The sequence below is a fragment of the Ailuropoda melanoleuca genome, chromosome 14 (genome assembly GCF_002007445.2).
Source record: "Ailuropoda melanoleuca isolate Jingjing chromosome 14, ASM200744v2, whole genome shotgun sequence".
Taxonomy (NCBI): Eukaryota; Metazoa; Chordata; class Mammalia; order Carnivora; family Ursidae; genus Ailuropoda; species Ailuropoda melanoleuca.
Window position 1 is genome coordinate 38850971 of NC_048231.1, and position 19984 is coordinate 38870954.

Sequence of the window (19984 nt, forward strand, 5' to 3'; positions counted from 1 at the left end):
TGTGCAGCTCTCGTGCTGAAAGCTGGTTCTCTGTTGTATCTTGCGGTGTTTCTTCTCGCCACCAAGACTTGTCAGGTGGAAGTGGGCTTGGTTGGCTTTTTTATCTAAATCCTTTTCCTCCCCATGAACAGTTCACATGATGCCTCCTTCCATGTAGCTACCACTTAGTAATTCAGCCTTACCGGAGCACAGCCTGCGATTCGGTGGTTAACACGTGTCGTGTTGGGACCCTGCCCCTCTTGTGACTGAGACACACCGAGGAAGCCGGCTGTGACGTGATCAGCCATTTAGGGCTCCCTTGGGAGAGCCTGCAGTGGTCTCCAGACTGGAGCCCCCGTCCTGGCAGCAGAGCTGTCTCAAACACGCACCCCCAGTGTGTGTCCACTTGTAGATTACATGCTGGTTCGGTTTACAGCTGAGTCTTTGTAGAAGACAGGTTAGGTACCTAGAAGTTCTGCCGTGACGAGCCCATTCCCTGTGGCTCGTCTGGTGCCCTCTCTCACCGTCAACCTTCATGGAGTGGCTCTGTCCGTTACAGATGACTGGCTTCCTTTTAGTAAGTACGTTTTTAAAAGAATGTCACAGTCTTCTCTCTGCCTTGTTTGTGCTGATTCCCTTGGGCTAGCGTCCCCTCTGCCCCTCTCTCCCTCCCGGTTTGGCATGAGTGTGTCCCTACATTTTGCCCCTAGGTTTCCTTCAGGATTTACCTTGAAATAATGGGGACGTGTCTCAAGTTCACCATAACAGAGTCTTAAGGACAGTGCAGGAGGGGGGCTGAAAGATATATACAGACCCAAGGTGTTTATGATGTTATGTGTGCAGAATGTAATAGCTCTTAAGGAATGTTCTCCAGCCAAAACTGTGATCATCTTTTTTGTTTCCCTCTTCCTCTTAGCAGTTTCAGCGTAGTGTTGGGCTTGTCCCGGGCAGGTGTTCTTCTTACCAGCACCCCTTCCCCAGTTAAACAGCCTGTGACTGCGGTTCCTGGCAACACCCCCAGGCTGCGACTGAGTTTTGTTTTTTTTTAAATAATAATATTTTTTTATTATATTATGTTAGTTACCATACAGTACATCCCTAGTTTTTGACGTAAAGTTCCATGATTCATTAGTTGCGTATAACACCCAGCGCACCATGCAATACGTGCCCTCCTTACTACCCATCACCAGTCTATCCCATTCCCCCCCCCTCCCCTCTGAAGCCCTCAGTTTGTTTCCCAGAGTCCATAGTCTCTCATGGTTCATTCCTCCTTCTGTTTACCCCCCCTTTCTCCTTCCCTTTCTTCTCCTACCGATCTTCCTACTTCTTATGTTCCATAAATGAGAAACCGACTGAGTTTTGTCTCCTGGTGCTGCTTGGCTGTTATTCTGGATCAAGACTTCATTGATGTGTTCTGAAACAAGTTTGTCCGTGTTATTTGTCTGTCTACAATTTAAAAGGAAAGTAAGCCACTGTCACTCGTGGGCAAAATTCAGAGCCCATTTTTGTTGTTTATTCTGCTTCAAGAGAGTAATTTTAAGGTTTGGGTCAAATGCAGGGTGGTGGCTTATTACTTACGAGTCGGGCGATCTTGAATACCGAAGACCTAAGTGTAATGTCCCAGCACTGCCAGGCCTGGTTGGTTTTGTAACATTCGGTTCATATTACACGGATAATCAGAGGAATAGAGTCAAGCCACGGGCTCAGCTCATGCCACTCATACCTCTTTTTTTCTTTCAAAATCAGCAATGCTAATTTAAAAGGTTTTTAAAACTTTTAAACCGTGAAGTTATAAAAATAGCCAAACGAGGTTCTAAAAAATAGAGTTCATGAGATTATAATCACAGGCTTTTTTATAAACTATAAATGAAAATAGTACAGTAACACCTTAGCTGTTTGGTACCCCGGAAGAATCGACATCACAAAGTTGAAATTTTGTTGCCTTTTAAAAAGAAGAATTTTTGATAGAAAACTTTAAAATTGTTTTAGTCTGCTCTTCCTTTTTTTTTTTTTTAAGACTTATTTATTTAAGAGAGAGAGAGAGCAGGCCCTGGGGGAGGGTCAGAGGGAGAAGCAGACTCCCCGGGGAGCAGGGAGCCCCATGGGGTGGCTCCACCCCAGGACCCTGAAATCATGACCTGAGCCAGAGGCCGATGCTTCATTGACTGAGCCGCCCAGGCGCCCTTTGCTCTTCCTTCTTAATCGGAATAGATTTAGTGTTTTTGGTGACAACTTGGTCTTTATTCTGAACGTCAGTTCTTTATACCGTGTTAAAGGGTCACGTGAATGATGCTTTCGGATGTTTTTGATGTATGTAAGATTTGGCAGCACCCCAAGTGACCCCAGCATGCCCTTGCTTTAGAGTATATCACACCGTCCTGTCTGTGCTCTGCCACTTAATGGCGTGGTGGCCTCGGGCACGCCGTTTGAGCTCTCGGCGTCTGGGTCCTCATCAGGTGTCTCTTGGGGTAAGCACAGGCTTCTTCACTTTCTAGTGTCAAGAACACGAGAATGCCAGATAGGGTCCAAACGTACAAGCCGTGACGACAAACCGAACACATTAAGGTGATCCTGGCAAACGGGAGGGTGAACAAAGGGTAGCGTGGAGAGAGATGGAAGTCAAGCGAGGAGGTGATTCAGAAAAGGAAACCTTTCCATTGGAAAAGGTTGGACCCAAACACTGTCGTGATGGTCACTCATTTAAAATGATTCACGGGGCGCCTGGGTGGCACAGCGGTTAAGCGTCTGCCTTCGGCTCAGGGCGTGATCCCGGCGTTATGGGATCGAGCCCCACNTCGCTATGAGCCTGCTTCTTCCTCTCCCACTCCCCCTGCTTGTGTTCCCTCTCTCGACGGCTGTCTCTATCTGTCGAATAAATAAATAAAATCTTAAAAATAAATAAACAAAAATAAAAAAAATTAAAATAAAATAAAATGATTCAGCAGTCGCTGAGCACTCAGAATGGTTATGAATCAGGTTCGGGTTCCCGTGGTCTCCTGCGTATCCCTTAGGCGTATCTCCTAATCCCCTCGCCCTGCCCTGTGCTGCTTCTGTGGCACCTGCAGTTTCCCACCAATGCATCCATTCCGGTGACAATGTCTGTGTGCCTGCTGTTTCCAAGGCTCGCTACTGGGCCTTATGGGATACGGAGAACTAGAAAACATAATCACCTGGCCCGCACCTTCAAGGAGCATGTGGGGGAAGCAAGAAATACTGTGCAGGATAGCTGGCTGTTCAAAGCAACAGCAGATGCTGAGTGACTGGCTCCGAGCACGCACGGCCCCTCAGCCAGCTGGGAAGTAAGGGAGGGGCTTGTAGAAGGACCCTCAAAAGGAGGTGGACCGCCAGGGGCACCAAAGGGAAGGAGGAGCAGGGAGGGGACACTCGGTGTGAAGAGGGAGGTGACGGGCGGCTGAAGGCAGGAAAGCCTAAGGGCCCAGGGGCGGGCACTGGGATGCAGGTGGGGGAGGCAGTGGGTCTCAGCTTTGGGCTCAGGACCCCTTCACACTCCTAAAAATTATGTGGGATCCAAAGGAGCTTTTGTTTATGTGGGCTTAGCTCCCAATATCGATCATATTCCAAATTAAAGCAGAAAAATAAAGTGTATATTATTAATTCATTTAAAAATAATAAACCTATGTGCTCGCTTTGGCAGCACGTATGCTAAAATTATAAAAATAATAAGCCAGTTACATGTTAACAGAAATAACATATTTTATGAAAAGAGCCGTATTTTAGGAAACAAAACCAAATTTGGTGAGAGAGTGGCATTGTTTTATATTTGTGCAGATCTCTACTGTCCGGATTCTCCTGTCTCCTCTGCATTCACCCTGTTGCCGTACGTTTGGGTTGGGGTTACGAAGACACGTGTTTGGGGAAAGGAGGAGTATTTTAATAGCCTTTTCCAATGGTTACGGACACTGTCTCGATATTACAGCAGAACTGAAACTGGCAGCTTCTTGAAGGAGTCTGCAGTGTGGAGCGGGGGACCACCCCATGAGCTGTCCACACGTTTTATTCCATTAAAATCCAGCAGGCTGACTTTCAGTCCGAGTGGTTCGCTTGCCCTTGAATGATATTGTAACACCATTCTTTGATCCCTTTGAAAATACACTGGTTCACTGAGTTGTGTGAGTCTTCTGAGACATTTTGCAAATGTTGGACACTTTTCAGTGTGTATATCGATAAATGTCGTTCATTCGTGTCACCACCAAGCACCTCGTCACCCCAGGGAAGCTGTGAGGCTCACAGCAGCAGGACGTTTACCAGGCTTCCCGGGAGACTGGGAGATCGTGCAGAGCTCCTTCACTGTGCAGCCCCAAGATGACCCCCCAGACTTGTGTCTCGTCTCTGTCACGTCATGGTAAAGATGACCTGGGGAAAATACGTGTAAATATGGATAAAGCTTTGAGTACGGTCCCCGGCCCAGACAAGCACTAAGTAAAGTGAGTGTTGTTACTGTTGGCGCTGTTTCTGTACTGCTGTCCTCGTGAAGATCACCAGGCATCCTACATAGTGTGCGTTGACCGCGGCCCAGGATGAGGAGTGGAGCGCCAGGCAGGTGACTCCCATGTGTTGGCAGCCGCTCATCTGACAAGCCTCAGACTGACGGCACTGGGTCTGCGTTTGCCGGCGAGCCAGGGGACACCCATGTGCCCTTCCCATCCTCACCTTCCCCATACCTGTGTCCACAGGTGTCCCTGCGGGGTGGCCCTCAGATGATATTTGTTGAGTGAACGAATGCGTTTAGAGGGTTTATTTTGAACAGTACTCTCGATATGGTTTAAAGAGTAAATCGTACAGGAATTTTATCCTTAGAAGCATATGAGCTGAGCGGTGACTAGCTGCTAGTTGTTTTTCTGTTTGGGGAATGTTCAGCCTCTCTTCATCCCTACCTTAGCTCTTATCTTGAATCTCTATTAATTCAAAATAAAAATAGTAGAAGGCTTAAAAGTGTTTCACACTAATTTTGGGTTAAGCATCTTTGCAATCAATATCCTTTGCTTTCTGCTTTTCAGATGTTCCTCCTGCTGATCAAGAGAAGCTTTTTATCCAGAAGTTACGTCAGTGTTGTGTCCTCTTTGACTTTGTTTCCGACCCACTAAGTGACCTAAAGTGGAAGGAAGTGAAACGAGCTGCTCTAAGTGAGATGGTAGAATATATCACCCATAACCGGAATGTGATCACAGAGCCTGTTTACCCAGAAGTAGTCCATATGGTAAGTGATTGCGGTTTGACCAGGGTGTCCCAGCCCTGAGTTGCAAACAGGACTCTGATATTCTTAGCATAAGCCGAGCCTGACACAACACTTCCCTCAAAAAGTCCTCCTGTTGCAGATTTGTACTTGAGGAATGAAAATCTTTGTAATGTGCCCAGTGTGATAACGGTAACAGTGAGAGAAATCGGTACCTTCAGGGTCTAGTCACAGTGTCCTGTGTGCGTTAACTCACTTATCTCCCACGAGTAGCCTATGGGCCAGATACGTTAGAATTCTCATTTATTTTCTTACCCTCTTTAATGTAATAGTGCCAATTATATTATAATTTAAAAGTAAACATGTTGTCCATACATGTGCAGGAAAATTCTAATGCTGGGGCAGAGCTAAAATAGTGATAGGACGAAGCTGGTGTCGGGACAGGCCGCCCTGATTGGCCAGCGGCCTCCACGGTCAATGCCAGTGTCGGGACAGGCCGCCCTGATTGGCCGGCGGCCTCCACGGTCAATGCCAGTGTCGAGACAGGCCGCCCTGATTGGCCGGCGGCCTCTGTCATCCTGCAGTTGGATTGTTGTTGGTTGCATTCAGCCCCCAGATCTCAGGCATCTGCAGTGTCCTGCTTTGCAGCCTGTTTCCAGACCCTCTGCAGGATCCCATTTCGAACTCATACCATTTGACCCTGAACTTGCTTTCTGTTGAGTTTTTTGGAATTGTTCGTGTTTCATCCACCTTTGAAATTTTTTTTTTTAATTTAAAGATTTTATTTATTTATTCGACAGAGATAGAGACAGCCAGCGAGAGAGGGAACACAAGCAGGGGGAGTGGGAGAGGAAGAAGCAGACTCCCAGCGGAAGAGCCTGATGTGGGGCTCGATCCCAGAACGCCGGGATCACGCCCTGAGCCGAAGGCAGACGCTTAACCGCTGTGCCACCCAGGCGCCCCCACCTTTGAAATTTGTACTCCCTGATTATAAGGGAGTCCTTGTTGCTTAATATAAAATTTTATATCCTGATTTTCGTTGTTCTTAAGTTACTGATTTTCCCCCAAAGCTCTATATTTCAGAATTGATTAATCTCATGACCTAAAATATGTTTATTTCTCATGTTCATATTTTGCTTTGGGAAAAGGATCTGAAAGTAACGTTCCTTTTTGTAGTTTTCGCAATCTGTTGTGTTAGAGGTTGAGATCAATTTGATTATTTTAACTTGTTAACTCAAAGTTGAGAATTTACCAGTGTGTGGCCAGCCCGAGGCTTCAAGGGCCACGTGGGCCCCCTCCCAGGCTCCGCATGATGAGTGTCCTGACACTTTTCCCATTCAGACTAAGAAAAACAGGAGAGTCTTTTTTTCACTCTTTAATTTTAACTCCCATTTACTTTAGAGGGCCTCCCAAATGCCAGGATCTCCAATAACAATCTAATATTTCTCCTAACACCTTCATAATTTTGCTCACAATACATTTTATAATCCTCCGGAAATTTTGTGGTTTTTTTTTTTTTATGGTGCAGAGGAGGGGATATAACTTTATTTTCTTGTAAAGTGATTGAAAAATTAGTTGTCTCTATATCATGTATTCCCTTTTCTCTGTTAATTTTTTTTTAAGATTTTATTTACTTATTTGAGAGAGAGCATGAGGAAGTGGGTCAGAGGGAGAGAGGGGAGAGGGAGAAACAGGCCCCACTGAGCAGGGAGCCTAACTCGGGGCTTGATCCCAGGGCCCTGAGAGCATGACCTGAGCCAAAGGCAGCCGCTTAACTGACTGAGCCACCCAGGAACCCCTTCCCCACTCATTTTTTTTTTTAAGATTTTATTTATTTATTTGACACAGAGAGGGAGTGCAAGCAGGGAGAGCAGCACAGAGGGAGAGGGAGAAGGAGACTCCCCACCAAGCAAGGAGCCTGATGTGAGTCTCAATCCCAGGACCCTGGGATCATGACCTGAGCCAAAAGTGGACACTTAACCGTCTGAGCCACCCAGGCGCCCCTCCCCATCAGTTTAAATGCTTCTTTATTGCATATTAAATTTATTTTATCTTTAAATTAAATCTATTTATTAATATATGTTAAATTTATAAGCACATCAATTTGTTATATATTAAATCACATGGTTGGAAGGTTTTTCCAGTTTTAAGGAGGAAAGAGGGAAGAATTTGCAGTGTGTGAGGCTACAGTCGGCCTGGTTTGGGTCAGATGCCAGCCCTGAACCGGGGCCCTACCCTCCTGCTCAGATCACGGTCCCTTGCGTTTGCATAGCAGGTGCACATTACCAGAACTACTCAGCATGCTTAAAGCCCTGGGACTTTTTTTTAGATTAAATAATCGTTAACTTTTCTCCCTGTTACCATCGTGTCCTAATCGGGTTCTCTTCCTGCTGTCTTTATTTCGTCCCCACCCCCAAAATCCAAGTTCTTTGGAGTGTTGGACAGTGGGCCCTCTAAAACACTTACCCATACTGAGCATCCACTGTGGGCCAGGAGCTTTTTCAGGGGAGGAAATAGAGTAGTGAACAGTACTTCCACCCTCCCAAAGCTTTCCTTTTCACAGGGACAGGCATAAAGAGGAAACACTGTGGTAGGGATGATAGTCGGCCCTGTCAGAGGTAGAGAGTGGGTGCAGAACTCGAGCGGCCCATAGAAGTTCTCCCAAGCAGGGCCTGGACCCAGTGTGGCAGGTGGAAGAGATGGGGACCCCGTCGCGGCTCCATCCGATGCCCCATGCTTTGCTGACCCCCGAGGCAGCACTTAGCCAGCTCCCGTGAGCGTTGCCTGTCGTGTGTGTGTACGTGCATGTGCGTGTGCGTGTGTGTGTGTCAGGGTATTTTTAAAGACACTCATTTCCACTTACCTTGAAGAACCCGAAGCTCTGTGGATCTTACACTCCTTATGCTACTTCTTTTAAATATGTTGCCTGTTGGACTGGATTGCTGTATGGGGTTTTTTTTAACAAATGTCTTGAGAGATAATTCCTATACTATGCAATTCACCCATTGAAAATATACAATTCCATGGTTTTTAGTATATTCACAGTATTGTGAGCCATCATCACATCTCATTTTTTTATAACACTTTCATCCCCCTAAAAAAAAGTCCCGTACCCATTAACAGTCACTGCCATTGCTCCCTAACCTGTGACCCCCGCCTCTGGCAACCACTTACTGCCTTCCTGGCTGTATAGATGTGCCTAACCTGGACATACCATATAACTGGAATTACAGGATATGTGGTCTTCTTTCACGTAGCATGATGCTTCCGAGGTTCATCCATATCGTAGCCCGTGTCCCTAGTTCTTTTTATTGCTAAATAATATTTCCTTATGTGGATACGTACCACGTTTTTATTTATCCATTCATCCGTTGATGGGCATCTGGGTCATTTCTGCTACATGGCAGTTATGAGTAACATTGCTGTGAGCATTTGTGTCCAAGCTGCCGTGGACACGTATGCGTTCATTTCTCTTGAGTATTACCTTGGAGAGGGGCTGCTGGGACCCATGTTAACTGGGTGTGTTTAACACCTTGAAGAACGGCCAGACTGTTTTCCGTAGGGGCTGCGCCCTTATGCGTCCCCACCAGCAGGGCGTGAGGGTCCCGGTTTGTCCACAGTGTCAACACTTGCCGTTGTCTGTCTTCTGGGTGACAGCCCCCCCAGCGGGTGAAGCGGGATCTCGCTGTGCCTTTGGTTTGCATTTCCCGGGGACCGATGATGGAGAGCGTCTTGTTCACGTGTGCTGTACGTTTTCATACATCACAGACCTTGGTCCTAGAGTGTGAGAGAACGTTACGGATCACCCAGCCCATCTATTTTCAAATTAGAAAGAAATTGTGAGAGATGAGGGTGAAAAGGAACAGTAGCCATGGAGGTGCTCCGGGCGCGCAGGGTCGCAGGCCTCACTCACACAGACTCCGTTGTCTATTCATTTCAGTCGTATTTTAAATATACTCAGCCATCTGTTTGTTTGTTTTTCCAATTAAATTCTCTAGTTAATCTGTTTTTCAGGCATTGGCATTTTTCTTAGAGTCAACACACTGATAGCAAAACCAGTGTTTGCGCAGACACCATGTTGACGTGACGTCACTCACAGCCAGACCAGTTATTCAAACAAACATTAGCGAGCATCTTCTCAAAAAATAACATGAGAATGCCACTTAGAGGGAAATAGCTGACAGTGTTTGTTGTCAGTGACAAAGTTTGAGTTTGGGGGCGAAAATTTGGATTTTGGAAAGTTCATGTCCGTCAGCCTCCTTGGGCCATGGGCTCTCCTGCTGAGGTCAGTGGCGATAGGACCCAACGGGCAAAATGAGTCCCCACCGGGAGATCTGCATAATCCAGGGAACCAGTGTTTTCCAAATTCCCAATAAATGATGTTCCATCATCATTCGTGGGCCCAAGACCCATTCAAAGTGCAAGACACACCATTAGCTCTTGATAAAGAAAACCACCGTTTGTCAAGTTTGGGTATAGTATCACAGACGTCCGCGGTTATCCGAAAAGGCTGTTGACCCCTCCTCCCTTTTCCGACTACTAACTGTAAGAGACATTTTCTTCCTGTATTTCAACCAAACCAACATTCGGAATGTAGAAGCAGACATGAGAATCCAGCTGTTTTCTATTAAGCCAGATAGTAAAGAGATTAGCAGAAATGGAAAAAAATGCCGCTCTTCTCCCTAAATTTGTTTTCGTTTTGGGAAATGCAGTTGGCCTGTGAATGACCCAGGTTTGAACCGGGAAGGTCTAGCTATACATGGATATTTGTTTTTAATATATAAGTACAGTACCGTAAATGTATTTTCTTCTCCTTAAGATTTTCTTAGCATTTTCTGTTCTCTAGATTACCTTATTGTAAAACTACAGCGTGTACTACATATAGCACACAAAATATGTGTTAATGTTTATGTTAACAGTAAGTAGGCTTAATTAGTGGCTAAGTTTTGGGGGAGTCGGAAATTATGTGCAGTGGTTTGACACCTCTAATGCATGCATTGTTCAGGAGAGTCACCTGTATTCTATGTGATGTGAGATTTTATGAAATAACTAACATTAATTGTTATGAAAAATGATTTTTTCATAAATATTTATATTGAGACACTGGGCTTGTTATTTTTTAATAGATTTCATGTTTTTTTAAATTTTTCTGGTTTAATTTCTAATACAATTGACATCAGCAGAAATGACTCATAAAAGCTCTTTGGGGTCCTCAGTAATTTTTAGGAGTTTAAAGGGGTCCCAAGACCAAAGAGTTTGAGAACCATTCTTCCAGGAGGGCACTGCTCTGAGGCCGCAGCACCACCTGGGTGCCTCCCTGTTCCCACATGTTTCCCGGGTCCTTCTTCAGCATACCAGAAGTTTCAGAATAACCTCTGAATAACCTTCCTGCACTGCCCACTGAACCCCAGTGACAACACTAACCTCCCCTAGGCTGTAAATCCCAGGAGAGAAAGACTGGTTTTGCTCTCCCATTCCTTCCTCTGAGTTAGGCTGGTGCTTTCCGTAAGCTCAGTAGATGTTCATTTCGTGTGGAGCTTTCTGCGTAGACGAAAACATTAACACCAATCCTAGTGGTAATGCCACCTGCAGATCAGAGAAGGAATTGGTTAGATCGGAGGCAGGATGAGCTGGGAGGCTCCCGGCACTTGGCATCAATGGACCGCTCCAGAATGGCCTGCATCTGCGGTTCTGGGTGACGACCATGAATGAGACACAGTGTCTTCCCTGACACCGTCGCCCTCACTCACCCAGGAGCCTCCATGTATCCCAGAGGGGTATACATGCAGCTGCTTTTTGATGCTGTGGTTATGCGGATTTTTCCATTTTACCATATTTTTGTAATTTTTACAACTTTTAATAATGATCATGTGTCACATTGGCATCATCAAAAATCAATAAATATGTTTTCTTCACACACCACCACCACCACCACCAAGCCCTAGTTGTACAGTGAAGGTAATGCTGTTCTTACCAGGATGCATGCTGGGTTTCCAGGGAGGACGAGTCCGTCCCATCATTTTCATGTGTACTGCTTGTAAATGACCAGAGAGTGCCTTACGGGTTTGTTCTTTTATGCTTAGGGTTCAAGGCAGCATTTTCTATTAGGGCAAAGCAGTGTTTCTTGGGTCCTTGGGAGAGGTGTCCTGCCCACAGCCCCAGGGTAATTGTCTTGTGCTCGCTTCAGGGTTGACGTTGGACGCTCTCCGTCTATTTTTACATCTGATATTTACAGTGTGTTCTGGAAAGCACTGCTTGCTGTAAGGGTGAAGATATTTTGGAAATGGGAGAGGAAAGCATGTTGCGAATAAAGGAGATAGTATATTAACCAGTAAAGCTTCAGTGTACAGATGTCTCTCAAGTGAGGATTTAATTCATGCATTCCCCTTTTGTGCTCCGTTGTTTGTGTTTAGCCAAAGTCACAGACACATGGGTTAGAGATGCACATCAGCAGAGAGCTAGAGGAAGATGAAACATATGGTGCTTTTTGAAACCCAGAGAATGATTTTTTTACTTTAAATATCAGGAAGCCATTTCTTGGAGATTTGTTTCAATTATTTTGGGAGAACTTCCCCTTGTTTTGTTTAATGTTTTTAAATTATAAAAGAAACGCATGTTTCTTTTCAAATAAGTGAAATAAATACAAAAGCATAGGAAGTAAAAGTTAATTTTTCTCCTTCCTCCACCCCTCCCCAATTCTGCCTACACCCATCCCCACTTCCAGCCAAGCGATTTGTATGTATTATTTTTTCAAAAGGCTTCTAAGAACTTTGGAGGGGGGTGATGGATATGTTCATTATCTTGCTTGTGTGATGGTTTCACAGATGTATGCATATCATACACGTATCAGATTGTACTCTTTAAACCCCTACACTCTAAACACAGTAATGGTATGTCAGTTACACCCCAGTAAAGCTGGGGATTTTAACGCTCTGAAGTGGAAGGGTCTGTCTTTTGATCTAGGGGCACAGTGAAGAAATTACTGAGTTACTGAGGGCGTTGTAAACCAAGGTTTGGGAACTTACGGCCAAGAAGTACCCTTTCACAGCATTTTTTTTTTTTTTAAGATTTTATTTATTTATTTATTTAACACAGAGAGAGAGACAGCCAGCGAGAGAGGGAACACAAGCAGGGGGAGTGGGAGAGAAAGAAGCAGGCTCCCAGCAGAAGAGCCTGACGTGGGGCTCAATCCCAGAACTCTGGGATCACGCCCTGAGCCGAAGGCAGACGCTTAACGACTGAGCCACTCAGGCGCCCCTTTTCATAGCATGTTTTAAAATTAATTCTTAATTTACATAGAGCAGAGTTCACTCTTTTTAGTGAACAGTTCTCTGAGATTTGATAAGTACATATAATCATGTAATCACCACCACAAGCAAAACAGAGAACAGTTTCATTACCCTCCAAAAAAGCTCCTTTTGCTGCCCCCTTGTAGTCAAGGCTTCTCCTCCTCCCCTGTTGTCCCCAGCCACCACTGATCTGTCTGCAGCTCTACCATGTTGTCTTTTCCTGAGACTCACGTAGATGGGCTCACATGGTTTGTAGCCTTTTGAGTCCAGCTTTCTTCGTTCTGCGTGGTGGGTTTGAGATCACCCCAGCAGTCTGTCCCTGTTAACCACCCAGTAGCACCTCACAACATGGGCGTACCTCAGTTTACCCATTCCCCACTGGAGAGGTATTTGGGTGGGTTCTCATCTTGGGCAGTAAAACTACTATAAATTTTCATGTGCAAGTTTTGGACATAGGTTTTCATTTAACTCGGGGAAACATGCAGGACTCCTGGGTCACGTCATATGTTTAACTTTCTAAAGGTTTTCATTTAACTCGGGGAAACATGCAGGACTCCTGGGTCACGTCATATGTTTAACTTTCTAAACTGCTTTCCGAAGCCGCTGTGCCATATGTGCACCCCCATCAGCAGGTAGGATGTACCCTTGTTGGCATTTGGGGTCATCAGCCCTTTTATCTCCGTTTGGCTTTTTTTCTTTTAAAGATCTTATTTTTGGGGCACCTGGGTGGTGCATTCTCTTTAGGCGTCCAGCTCTTGGTTTCGGCTCAGGTCCTGAGACCAAGCCTGGCTTTGGACTCTGCTCAATGTGGAGTCTGCTTAAGACTCTCCCTCTGCCCCTCCCCCCTTCTCTCTCTCTCTCTCTCAAATAGTCTTTCAAAAAAAAAAAAAAGATTTTATTTTTCACTAATCTCTATACCCAGCGTGGGGCTCGAACCCACAACCCTGGGATCAGGAGTGTCACGCTCCACTGCCTGAGCTGGCCAGGTGCCCCCCATTGTGACTTTGATTTGCATTTCCCTAATGACTAATGATGCCGAGCACTGTTTGCTCTGCTTGTCATTTGTAGGTCTTCCTTGGTGACGTGTCCATTCAAATCATTTGCACATGCTTTAATTGGGTTTGTTGTTTTCTTATTTTTGAGCTTGAGACTTCTTTACGTGTTCTAGATAAAAACCTTTGCCAGTTATGTGATTTGCAGGTGTTTTCTCTCAGTCTACGGCTTGTCTTCTTTTTTGAGAGTGTCTTTTACAGAGTTTTAGTTGAGGTGAAGTCTAACATGATTTCTTTTTGTGGACCGTGCTTTTTTTTTGGTGTCGTATCTGAGAAGTCTTTGCCTAACCCGAGCTCACACAGATTTTTCTCCTAAAAGTTTTATGGTTTTATAGTTTCTACATTTCACATTTAGGTCTGTGATTCATTTTGGCTGAGGTTCATTTTTTGGCATATGGATATCCAAGTATTCCATTTGTTGAAAAGACTAATCATTCTTTGAAGTGCTTGTGCACCTTTGTCAAAAGTTATTTGACCATATCTGTGAGTCTATTTCTAGACTCCATTCTGTCGCATTGATTAGGGATCTGCTCACCAATACCATGTGGTCTTCATTGCCGTCACTTCGTAATAAATTCTGAGGTCAGGTAGTGTGAGTACTTCGATCTTGTTTTTCTTTCTCATAGTTGTTTGACTATCTAGTTACTATACCTTTCCATATAAATTTTATAATCCGTTTGTTGTTATCTACAAAATGTCCTTCAGGGGTTTGATTGGACTTGCATTACTATGTAGATTTGGGGAGAGCTGATACCTTAACAGTGTTGAACCTTTTAGTCCATGAACATAGTATGTCTCCATTTTGGCATTATTTGTTTTGTGGCTTTCAGCATATGGATCCTCCGTGTATTTTTTCAGACTCATAAATTTATTTCATCTTTTGGTGCTATTGTAATTAGGGCTGTTCATTTTCTGTTTTCTGATTGTTTATTGTCTCTTTTTTCTTGTGGTTCTGTCAAGTTTTACATCATGTTATTCGGTGCGTAAATATTAGTATTTATTAGTTGACTCCTTTATCATTATGGAGGGACCCTCCTTATCCCTGGTAATCTTATTTGCTCCAAAAATTACTTTTTCTGAGGTTCATATAGACACTTCCACTCTCTCTTGACTAGTGTGAGCCTGGTATTTCTTTTTCCTTACTTTTGACCCATTTGTATCCTTATATTTAGAGGGGCCTTGTTGCAGACAGCATGGAGTATTACTTTTCTGCTCAGACGGTCTCTGATTGTTGATTGATGAGGGTGTGCAAACCACTTACTTTCAATGTGAGTATTGGTGTTCTGGGTTTAAGTCGGCTGTCCTGCTGTGTGTGCATTCCCCGGGACGACACCTGGACTCTACTGTGAAAGCAGGCTTGAACTAACGTTACAAATGAGGAAAGACCCAGATTTTCTTTTAAGATTGCCACTAGGATTTTTATTACTCCCCTAAATTTTATAGTATGTTCTCTGAGTTCATCAAAAATCCAGTTAGAATTATGTTTAAGATTGCATTCAGCGTGCAGATTTCTTTGTGGCAAAGTGATCTTTGTAATAGGATGTCACTGCACACCGGGGCCCGAAGTTTCCTCTGTTCACTCAGATATTCTAACTTGCCCTTTATTAGGGTTTGTATGCTCTCTCCACTGGAGCCTTGTGACTGGGCAGCGAGTTCCCAGGCTCTCGGTCACTTCTGGAACTGAGTTCCTAGGCGCCTCTCATTCATTCTGTTCCCTAATCACATTCTCGTTAGTGGAGAGGGTGTTGCTGTTAGTTTTGTATTTGTGTTTTTGGTTTTTGTATCCTAGCCCAGCTGCGATGGTCTGTTCTGTTGCCTCTGTTGGTTTTCCCAGGTATGCTGTAACATTTACAAACAAATGCAGTTTTCTGTTTAAAAAAGTAATAATGTCGATGGGCTCCCTCCCCACCTCCCCCACCCCTAAATGTATTTCATGACTCTCAGAACCTAGTGTTTCTGTTTGTGGGAGGAACTGAGAAGGAACTGAGATTTGGCCTTTGGCAGACTCACCTCTGTAAATCCCATTCTTGTGAATAAAACAGTATCCACAGTGGTGGAGTAGCCTCTATGGTTGAGAAGGAAGAACTGAATAATCAACCTTCCTTGACCCATTGTGCCTGAAGTTAGATCGTCAGTGTTCTTCTTCAGAGCGGCTCTTCATACCGTAGACCTCTGCATGTCCTGCCGTACTGCAGTGACGTCACGGCACGGGCGCTGTGTTACTTCACCCGCTGGCCGAGAATATCGCAGATGCAGAAAGCCTTCGTGATGTTGCTGAATCGCAGGAATTTCCCACAAGCCTGCTTCTCAAGCCAGTGTGGTTTGCATCTAATTCAGTAAATTTAGCACCCTGGAGAAGAGCATCTGCAGGGCTGATTTTAAGTACTGAAAGTAGGAGTGTCGAGAAAGCTGTGAAAGCAGGTGCTTCCTAATATTACAGAGTCCGTCCACGCCCCACCCGGCCGCCGTGCACATCACATCCGTGCACACCCGCGTGCACAGGATCCGCACATGTGCGCCCCGTCCCACTTCACATGGGCCCGGTGCAGAGAGAAGATTCACCCACTTTCTACACGTGAGAAAACCAAGGCGTGGGCCGGTTTTTCAGGGCACAGTTGCTGCTTCTGGGTAGAAGAGGGCTGGGAGCCCATCCCCACCGGGCCCTGCTGCCCTCCCTGTGTGGCCTGATCCTGGCCGGGTCCACACCTCTGGGTGCACTCTCACTCAGTGTGAGCTGAGAGGTTAAAATGAACCCATCTGGTCCACATCCGACCTACAGGACAAACACGATTCCCTTCCTTTCTGTGGCTGAGGATGACAAAGACCAGCCTTCCTGCTCCTACTGAACTCCGCACGTCTGGCAGCTCGGCCCTCCCTCCTCACACACGGGTGTCGGCACCACCGCACTTAGCCGGCTTGACCCCGAAGCTTTTGTGCTCAGAATTATTGAAACCCAAGAATAATTTGAGGTGGCAAACCGTTTGCCTTCTGCTCTTTTTTCCAAATGTTAGTTTTATGCATTTGGCCTTCTCTGGAGCCAAGCATCGAACTAACACAGCACGATATGCTAGGAAAGGCGGGTAGAAGGTAGTGTCAGATTTTTTTTGTCTTGTGAAGGAAATAACTTCGTATCAATTAGAGTTGGCCAATAGGAAAACTTCCTGGATCTAGGGTGGTCGTCCTTCAAAGATGCTGAAAAGAGGGCTTTTGCCGTAAAAGCAAGGCGGTCTACCACCCCTGCAGACTCCTGACTCCGTGTCTGGGTTTGGGCCGTAGGTGACCAAACACCCCGCACTGGGCTTCAACTTGGAACTGGAGTCGTTAGCTTCACCACTGGTAGACTCTAACCAGTTTCCTAAGAATTAACTGAGCAGGTGTGTCTGCAGAGTTCTACCAGGGAAACAGTTAAAGAGAGAAACAGAGCCCGAGAGATGGATTTCCAGGAACTCCCTCAGGCAGGAGCTGAGGCCACCCCCACAGGGGGATTTTTTCTTCCTCAGGAAAAGCCACAGTTCTGCTCTTCGAATTCTCAGCTGAGTGGCCGAGGCCCACCCACGTCCTCAGGGGTCATCTCCTGTGCTGATCGCCGATGTGACCGCAGCTACAAATACCCCCACGAGTGCTGCTCACAGTAGCATCTGATAATAGAGTACTCTCGGATGAGCCACGATCCGTCCGCTCTTGCTTTCCTGCTCCTGGTTAGTCTCTCTGGGGACAGCTGTCCCACCTGGTGTCACGTTTCAGTCCCCGCGGGCAGCCTGGCCAGTGAGGGACCCGCGGGGGGGCCTGCTGGACCCAAGCAGCACAGGAGGGCAGCCACCGCCCACGTGCTTGCCCCTTCCTGCACGGGACTCAGATGTCACGGGCTGCTCGCGCGAGTCTCCAAGAGAGGCAGGCCCAGTGTGTGTCCACAGACGCGCCTCCGCCACGTAGGGACGCCAGGTGGGCTCCGCCCTCCCACGCTGGGCCTGCGGCTCTCCTCCGCCTCACTCTCTCCAAGGCACCTGCAGTCTCTGGGTGACCGTCTTGGAGCCCCCAGCCGTTTTGCTTTGACGGAGAGGATGGAAAACCCAGCTCATGAATGCCACACGGCCGTACGGGCCTCAGACTCCATCTGACTCCGCTTTCCGCACTTTCCTAGCCCAGGAAGGAGGGGTGAAGGCTCGGGTGACAGGACCAGTCTGCTGTCCCTCGGCAAGCCCTGGGGGGGAGGGGGGAGGTCCTGCCCGAGTGCGGCCTTTCCTTGGTGTGGGAGCTCTGTCTGCTTGTTCTCTTTTGTGGGCTTGGGGATCAGGGTGCTAGGAGAGTCCCTCGCCACCGTGTCCCCTGGGGGCCGGTGACAGGATGTGCCCTGTGTACCTGGCAGCACCTGTCACAGCCTCTGTCCCTTAGTCACCTGTTACTTGAGAGGCCTCCTCCAGAACCCTGTTCACAGGTTCCAGACCTTTTTTACTTTCTACTTACGTTTTAGGAGTATTATCTTATTTTTAACCAAAGGATTTTTTTTACTTGTTTCTGGATTTCCAACCATTTTTTTGTTCCTTCCGTTCCTGTACTATCTCAGCCCCGTTGCTATGATTCCTTGCATTCGCTCCTCTCAGACGACACACACAACAAATGTTTGAGGTTCAGGGCTTTTATAGCTGACGGCTTGATGTGGGGGCATGTTCCTTCACGGAACACGGTGTTAGGGCTCGGAGTTCAGTGTCAGTAACAGTAAAGATGAGAAGAAACACAATGGATGACCTTGAGTCTGAGCTCTGTCTCTACGAGACTGGACACCTGGGCCTCAGGTTTGCCCCGGACTGTCCACAGATACCTCCCGCTCGTTGTCACGGAGCCGAGTCTGACCTTGTGTGGCAGGTGTTTGGATTGTGTGCTGTGGGGGGTGGAGGGACAGAAGCCTTGCTGTGGTCATCTGTCATTGCCCATCACCAGAGCCCAGTCCTATAATGCACGTGTGGTGGGTTCAAAGCTTCTGGAAGGTAACTAATCACATTTAAACTTCCTACAAAGGAAGAGCAAGTTATAAATTGATGATATGGAAAAACAGCATTTATATCACAAATTTATCAGCGTTGTGCTTTACACCATGTGGGCATTAAAGTGTACCAGTACTCCAGAAAATTCTGGATTTATTGTAGAAACAGCTGTAAAACACTGACTTTTATGAAGCTGGAAATAAGCAGAGCAATGATAGTAACAAACGTGGTGGGAGTCCGTGGTGAAGGACAATATAAAGAAAAACGGGTAGCAAATTGTAGGAGGGGGTCATTGACACTCCAGGGAAATCTCTTCCTAATCATTTCTTCGTAAATCGAGACAGAGACCATGACCGTCCAGCCCCAGGGCACACAGCTGGCTGCCGTTTGTTGGTCTGTCGATGCCCATCGCAGGCTCCTCCAGGGCAGGAGGCCAGTTCTTCAGTCTTTGCCGTTTCCTGCGTCATCTCGTCCTTTCCTCCCCAGCACTGCACCCGCCTCCTTGCTTGGCACTTACCGCGCACGGTGGAGACTGTGGGCTCCCTGCCGCCACCAGCAGTGGTTGGTACTGGTTGTCCATGAGTCTGGCAGCTCAGAGTCGAGCAGCCGTCTGTCCACGGGCCAGGTTTCCCACTGCAGTTTGACCCAAGGTCTCATCAGGGATCCACATTGCTTCTGAAATCTTAAGAATAAGGACGAGCCAGATAACCACTGGAAGCAGCTATCATTAGAATTAAGATGCTTTCTGTAAATATTTTTTTAATGTTCTCTGTAAATGTTTTTTTTTTAATGTTTTCTGTAAATACCTTGACTGTCCTGGTTATAACTTGAGAATATGTGGATTTTAGTTTGCAGTTAACATGTTTCGAACGTTACCACCTTCCTCCAATCCTACGGGAGCAGAATTTGACCCCGAGGAAGACGAGCCCACGTTAGAAGCAGCCTGGCCTCATCTACAGGTACTGAACGCTGAGAGCGCCCCAGAGACAGGGGCAAGTTAAGTGTGTGTGTTCGCGGGGTTTGTCTCTAAAGCAAGTGTGCTGGCCCTTAGGGCTTCACTCGAGCTCATTGCAGATGGACCTCTGACCTTGCAAACCTGTGCATACAAGCAAGCTATTTTAGCAGAAGTGAGAACATTGAATGGTTTTTTTGTCTGTTTGGACCCTTGACACAACTACAAAGATACAGAATTGTCAGTATGTTTGTAATGGAAGTGACCTCTTCGTTGAGAGCCATCGGATTGAGGCCTTTTGCAGATAGAAGCTCCCCCAGTTCTCAGCACTTAGATTTAATGCACCCCAAAGCTCACCTGCTGACTCACACCTTTTTCTAACACATTTGTAAGGCAAAAAGTTGATCGTAGATCAGGCTGGATGCCTGAGAAGACGCTGAGCCCAGCATGAGCAGTGTGGGCAAGCCACGCTCCGCATCGGGGCCTGGGTTGTCCGCAGGAGGGGAGATGGAGAGTGAGATGGGGAACAGATCACA

General features: G+C 46.4%; 1 protein-coding gene across 11 annotated transcripts in view; it reads left to right on the plus strand.

Moving 5' to 3' along the window:
• The window catches only part of PPP2R5C (protein phosphatase 2 regulatory subunit B'gamma), a 119818-nt gene that overhangs the window by 68334 nt on the left and 31500 nt on the right, over nucleotides 1-19984 (plus strand). For all 11 annotated transcript variants that reach the window (XR_004620168.1, XM_034642355.1, XM_034642356.1 and 8 more), the window contains 2 exons: nucleotides 4998-5197; nucleotides 19345-19455. Coding sequence is in view for 10 of the 11 variants with exons in the window: in XM_034642353.1 (XP_034498244.1) it covers nucleotides 4998-5197; nucleotides 19345-19455 (311 nt within the window). In the remaining variant the exon portion in view is untranslated. The remainder of the gene's footprint in view (nucleotides 1-4997; nucleotides 5198-19344; nucleotides 19456-19984) is intronic.